Consider the following 7483-nt stretch of genomic DNA (forward strand, 5'->3'; position numbering starts at 1 on the left):
GCGATGAAACGCATGGGCGAGGCGATATCTCCCTTTAGCGACCTTGCCTCGTCGGCCTTTTCTAGGGCAGTCCTGAGTTGTCGCCCTAGGTAAAATTATATGCAAAATATATCACTACACAAGGTATTTAAAAAATATTGATCAAATACTAATTCAGAATTACATATGGACTAAATACATTGATTATTCAAAATTATTTTTTTATACAATTTATATTAAATACTCTTACATAAATATTAAATGATTATCACTCTTAATGATAAACTTGTAAAGTTAACAAAATAATCAACAAATTTACTATACCAACCAACTTTTTTAATTTTCATAATTTTTTCTATGAAATTTCATATTTATGGATGGAGATATAGTAATACTTTTCTCCATATCATCAAACATGTACCCAACGATTATAGACACTACTAAAATAAAAGTATTTTTTGTGGTAAAAATAGAGTATTATACTACCATTTCAACCAATTACTCTTGTTTCATAGAATATACCTATTATATTAAAATAAAATAAATAGTTATGATGAGTCATATATTTTGAATATCTAAACATCAACTTTATTTTTATCTCTTTTCTTCTGCCAGTATTAAAGATTATCATTTTGAGTATTAAACTTATGTTAAAAAAATAATAGAAATTTTTTAATAATGAATTAAAAAATATTTTTCACCATTATTTATTTTAATGTTAAAAAGTTTTGCATGAAAGAAAAAATACCTATTATAATTTCTATTTTATTATTATAAGAAAATGCAAAGGAAAAACTAACACAAGTTTAAGTTATATTAAAATGGTGTATCATATTACGTTCATCATCAGAATATAATCTTAATAGATATTGCATAGTTTTACATGATATTGATGAAAATTGGATAGATAAACTAAAAGCATATTAAAGTGTTTATGTCCTAAAGAACCTGTCTTAAAATATAGATATAAAAAACTAATACTTCATGGTAAAAGGTGAATAAGGTGATTTAGCTCGATTTAGATTAGCAAGATTTTTTATTTTATTTTACACAACAAAGTTGTAATCTTAGGACCTTTTCACATTGGAATTTGAGTGAGGTGATTGAGCAGGATTTGTACCTATTGGTACTTTTCTTTTAATTCCTGCAACGAAGTTGTAATCATAAGACCTTTATATGATAGGAGGCGAATCAGGTGATTGAGCTGGATTTGGACCGGAGGGAACTTTTCTTTTTATTTCTCGAACAAAGTTGTAAGACGTTTGTATGTTGGGAGGCGAATCAGGTGATTGTTCTGGATTTGGACCGCTTGGAACTTTTCTTTTAATTTCTCCAACAAAGTTGTAAGACGTTTGCATGGTGAGAGGTGATTCCGGTGATTGTTCTGGATTTGGACCGCTGGGAACTTTTCTTTTTATTTGTCGAACAAAGTTGTAAGACGTTTGCATGGTGGGAGGTGAATCCGATGATTGTTCTGGATTTGGACCGCTAGGAACTTTTCTTTTTATTTCTCGAACAAAGTTGTAAGACGTTTTCTTGGTGGGAGGTGATTCCGGTGATTGTTCTGGATTTGGACCGCTGGGAACTTTTCTTTTTATTTCTCGAACAAAGTTGTAAGTCGTTTTTTTGGTGGGAGGTGATTCCGGTGATTGTTCTGGATTTGGACCGCTGGGAACTTTTCTTTTTATTTCTCGAACAAAGTTGTAAGACGTTTGCATGGTGGGAGGTGAATCCGGTGATTGTTCTGGATTTGGACCGCTAGGAACTTTTCTTTTTATTTCTCGAACAAAGTTGTGAGACATTTGCATGATGGGAGGTGAATCCGGTGATTGTTCTGGATTTGGACCGCTGGGAACTTTTCTTTTTATTTCTCGAACAAAGTTGTAAGACGTTTTCTTGGTGGGAGGTGATTCCGGTGATTGTTCTGGATTTGGACCGTTGGGAACTTTTCTTTTTATTTCTCGAACAAAGTTGTAAGACGTTTGCATGGTGGGAGGTGAATCCGGTGATTGTTCTGGATTTGGACCGCTAGGAACTTTTCTTTTTATTTCTCGAACAAAGTTGTAAGACATTTGCATGGTGGGAGGTGAATCCGGTGATTGTTCTGGATTTGGACCGCTGGGAACTTTTCTTTTTATTTCTCGAACAAAGTTGTAAGACGTTTTCTTGGTGGGAGGTGATTCCGGTGATTGTTCTGGATTTGGACCGCTGGGAACTTTTCTTTTTATTTCTCGAACAAAGTTGTAAGACGTTTGCATGGTGGGAGGTGAATCCGGTGATTGTTCTGGATTTGGACCGCTAGGAACTTTTCTTTTTATTTCTCGAACAAAGTTGTAAGATGTTTGCATGGTGGGAGGTGATTTCGGTGATTGTTCTGGATTTGGACCGCTAGGTACTTTTCTTTTTATTTCTCGAACAAATTTGTAAGACGTTTGCATAGTGGGAGGTGAATTTGGTGTTTGTTCTGGATTTGGACCGCTAGGTACTTTTCTTTTTATTTCTCGAACAAAGTTATAATCGTAAGGCGTTTGCATGGTGGGAGGTGATTCCGGTGATTGTTCTGCATTTGGACCGCTGGGAACTTTTCTTTTTATTTCTCGATCAAAGTTGTAATTGTAAGATCTTTTCAAATGAGAAGGTGAGTGTGGCGAATGAGATGGATTTGAAATAATAGATACTTTTCTTTTAATTTGATAATTTGTATGATGATCACTAACAACAAGAGAGATGAGTAACATAGCCATAAGGACAATCAAATAAATCTTAGAAATTTCCATCTCTTTGAGTTTGAGTTCATGTGTTACAAGGATTATGTATAAATAACAAGGGTGTGGGGTATAAAAGTTATTTTGATCAAAATACAACTCACACTAGTTGTTTTAATTAAAACTTAATTAGAAACAAAATTGGTAATACAACTCACGCTAGTTGTTTTAATTTAAACTTAATTAAAAACAAAATGATATTTTATTTATGACAATTAAGAAATGTAGACGTGGATATTTCCTCAATTTGGAAATAAACAATTTTTAATCCATAGTTTTTCAAATAATTTATTTTAAGATTTTTCCTATATTACACTTTCTAGACTTTATTATCTAGTTTTTTAAATGAATATGCAATGTTTTGATTTAAAATCTAGAACATCGTATTATTTTATCAAATTAATAAATTTTGGACAAAATTATTTTTAGATGAAGCAACTTTAAATGAGGTGTGCCTTTGATTGAGGTGTAAACATAATTTTTATGGTATATGTGAGTTTTGTGATTTTGCATTTCCCTCTTTATAAGAAAAACATGTACACAAAATTTTTAAACTTTGTCGATATAATATAAAACACTGAAAACATATTTGTCAGTAAATAAACATAAGATAAAGGCTCAAATATTTGTCCTTGATAAATATTATAAAATGAAAAGAACTATTTATTTTTGAAAAAGTACAAAAATAAAGGATATAAATAAATATGAAAAAGAAATTGTTATTGATCCTGCCAATCAAGCAAAACCATTACCAAAAGTATGTATAAGGGGTGGCAAAACAGGTCGTGGTACACTGGGAAGACCTAGGGATGGCAATGGATACCCATGGGTACGGATACTAGTTTTCCGCTACCCATCCGTTTAATAAAAATGGTATCCATATCCGCTCCATACCCGTGTGGATATCTACCGGGTGGGTATCCGTTATATTTTAAATATCCGTGGGTATTTATGGATATCCATGGATACTTTTTTTAATTGAAATTTACTAATTTTCTATATATTGAATAGAAAATTTATCTTTTTATTAATAGAATAGTATATGTTATGCATTTACTATATTAAATTCAAAAGCATCTTATAATGAATATTGTGTAGAATGTGAAAAAATGTTAAAAGAATATTTAAGTATACTAATTGATATTAAAAAGATATTCAAGTATAGTAATTTTAAAAGGATATTTAAGTAATTTTAATCACTATTAACGGATATGGATACCCGCGGATATGGATACCATCAAATCCGTATCCGTACCCGTAAGTAAACGGGTAACTAAATATCCGTTTATAATACCCATGGATATCCGATAAGCTATTCAACCCGTGCCCGTGACGGATTTTATCCGCGGATATCCGTGGGTATGGGTTTTTTTGCCATCCCTAGGAAGACCCACGCACTCGCTAAAAAATGGTGGGTAGGATTGGAATTTTGGGTCGGCCGCCCACCAGAGCTCGCTCCGTCAAAATCTGGCGCCCGCTAAAACTTGTCCCACTAAAATCCGCCGCCCGCCAAAGTCCGTCACGCCTATTCGTCCAGCTTCTCCTGCCTTAAACCCGCCCTTTTTTAATTAATTTAGTAATTTCAATTCTTGATGGTTGTATTTTATACATTTATTTGTTAAATTGTGCAATATTTTTTAAGTAAAATTTGTTAAAAATATGCTTTATAAAAAATTATTCGGAAAAATTTACTTGAAAGGTAAAAAAAGAGGCGGGCAAGCCCGCCGCCCGTCAATCCGCCATCTTAGCGGGGCGTGTTAGGTTTTTATGTCCACTTTCACTTGGCGGACTTATCCGCCCTGCTCTTTTTGACTTAAGGCGCGGCGGGACAGGCAGCCTGTTTTGCTACCCCTAATGTGTGTATTTGGGACAAAACTAACGTCAACTAGTCATATTCTGATTTTTTTTAATATTTGTTTAAAATTAATTTTTTTTAATTATCTAATCATCAGAATTATAGTCATTTATCCTATAATTATATATGGTCAAGTTTATTAGATTTGTTAATAAAGATTAGTCTCTATTTAATCAGTGTCGCGGAAAATTAATAATTTAAATGTTGTAATCGGTTACTGCATTTTGGTAACCACTACTAATATGAAAACAAAACATCTAATTTCACTTGAATTAACCATTATCTCCACTTTTTCTTTAAAGGCACAACTTCTCTCTCTTTTTTCAATCTGAAACTACATTTTCACTTTTCATCTTTGAGTTATCTTCTTCTCATAATATTTACTTTACTCAACATATTGTTTTTCTCTTTTAACATCTTAACTTTGCTAGTATTTTTGCAGTTTTATAAATTCAACAAGACCACAATATTTTCAAGAACTTCAAAATCATATTTCCTCATATTAATTAATCTGCACCATTCTGTTTTTTCTTTGAAAAATGACAACCACGGTCCAACTTATAGAACAGTCCAAATCGCCGATTTTTCTGATTTCTTTTGATTTCTATCTGATTTTCTATTTCATTTCTCCATTATGTGGTATAATGGTTTTCTAGACATATTTAACCAAACAGATGCCCAACCGGACGAACCAGTTGATCCGATTTTCACTACCTTGGCTATAACAGCAGGGCCGGTTATATCCCTGTGCAGTCCGGTCCACTGCACAGGGCCTCTACAAGTACCAAGGCCTCCAATTTCAAAGCTTGTGCACGTAGTAAATTATAAGAAAATTAATTTTGACTTTTTCTAAAACTTGTGATTAGATAATAAAGTTACATACTAAATTTAATCAATCAATCAAACTTATAAAACGAATTGTAATGATTTAAAAATCATATCTTTTAATAATTTTTGTATGGATATCAATACAATATCTTAATTATTTATTTTCTCATCAGTATATCCTACCTTATTTAAACTTAATTTATTAATTGATTAATATATTCAAAAAATTTAAATATTTAAGATGTATTGTGAGATTTTGCTATAATATAAAGTTGTTCTTATGAAATATTTTGAACTTTTATATTTTTTTAATATTATACTTTTATTATTTTGCATGGACACATCTGAATTTAAAAATTCAGGTGTATATTATACCTAAAACCCTAAAACCCTTAATATATATCTTTTTATATATATCTTTATATATATATATATATATATATATATATATATATATATATATATATATATATATGTGTGTGTGTGTATATAGATATATGTGTGTATATATATATACACACACATATATCTATGTACACACATATATATATATATATATATATATATATATATATATATATATATATATATATATATATATATATATATATATATATATATATATATAAAATAGACCCATTTGTTTTTATGAAGGTCTATTTTAGCAACATGTACCTTAGGGTGCATTTAAGTATTTTTTTTGGTTAAAACTTACTAAAACACACCTTTATAAAATTAAGTGGCTGTATTATAGCAAATCTCTGTGGGGTTTGCTATAATACACCCACTTATTTTTATGAAGGTCTATTTTAGCGACATGCATCTTAAGGTGCATCTAACCATTTTGTAGTTAAAGTTGGCTAAAATAGACCTTCATAAAAACAGGTGGGTCTATTGTAGCAAAACCCTATATGTATATATATATATATATATATATATATATATATATATATATAAAGGGATTTTTTTAAATATTAGAACAGGACCTCCAAATTACTTGAGACGGCCCTGTGTAATAGATTACAAGTTTGTTGTAATCGATCATTGTGACCAGTTACTGTAACTGATTGCCATTGAGTTGAATTTAATTGATGAAACAACTATAATTGGTTACCAGTGAGTTGAATTTAATTATTGAAACAGTTGTAACCAGTTATCAGTGAGTTGAATTTAATTATTGAAACAACTTTAATCGGTTACATATTCGCTGTAACCGGTTACATATTCGTTGTAACCGCTCACTGTAGCCTATTAACACTGAGTTGAATTTAATTATTGAAACAGTTTTAACTGGTTACAGGTTCGCTATAACCGGTTACCACTAGGTTGAATTAAATTGTTGAAAGTGTTGTAACCATTTACAGGTTCGCTGTAACCAGTTACAGGTTCACTATAACCGATTACTGAACCAGTTACTATAATCAGTTACTATAATCAATTACAACTAAGATGAATTTAATTGTTGACACAACTGTAACCGGTTATAGGGTCGCAATAACCTATTACAAGAAATTAATTTTAGTTTTTCTATTATTTTAGTTCGTTGCTTGTGTCCCAAATCATTGTACTGGTATACATATCTTTGAGGTATCATTGTATACTTAATGCAATACGTAAATGTTGTATGAGCATATTTTCACCTTCAATTATACTCTATCTAATTCTCTCTCTCTCTCTCTCTCACACACACATACACTCTGTCTCTCTCTCTCTCTCCATACTCAATTACTCAATTTTCACCAAGTATGTAACATGAAGTATGTCTCCAATGAAAGAATTCCTGCAAATTTACACATCCTTGATGCGAAGAATTATAACAAATGGTGCAAGCAGATGAAGGTGTTATTTGGCTACCAAAATATTCTTAAAGTGATCAAGAACGGTGTGACTCCTTTTGTTAAAGGTGTAACTGATGCACAATAAGCAACGCATAAGGAAGAAAAGAAGAAAGATTTCAAGGCGCCGTTTTAAATCCATCAATGTGTTGAAATGGATAATTTCGAAAAACTTAATGATTAATAATCATCAAAGCAAGCGTGGGAAATCTTGGAGAAGG

The 7483-nt window shown here is 31.2% G+C and overlaps 1 protein-coding gene across 1 annotated transcript; it reads right to left on the reverse strand.

Moving 5' to 3' along the window:
• Window positions 1–1151: 1151 nt before the first annotated feature.
• LOC131651095 (uncharacterized) lies at window positions 1152–2723 on the reverse strand. Its single transcript, XM_058920766.1, has one exon. The coding sequence runs from the start codon at window positions 2721–2723 to the stop codon at window positions 1152–1154; it is 1572 nt and encodes a 523-aa protein (XP_058776749.1).
• Between the last annotated feature and the right edge of the window lie 4760 nt (window positions 2724–7483).

Source organism: Vicia villosa, linkage group LG1, assembly GCF_029867415.1.
Source record: "Vicia villosa cultivar HV-30 ecotype Madison, WI linkage group LG1, Vvil1.0, whole genome shotgun sequence".
Taxonomy (NCBI): Eukaryota; Viridiplantae; Streptophyta; class Magnoliopsida; order Fabales; family Fabaceae; genus Vicia; species Vicia villosa.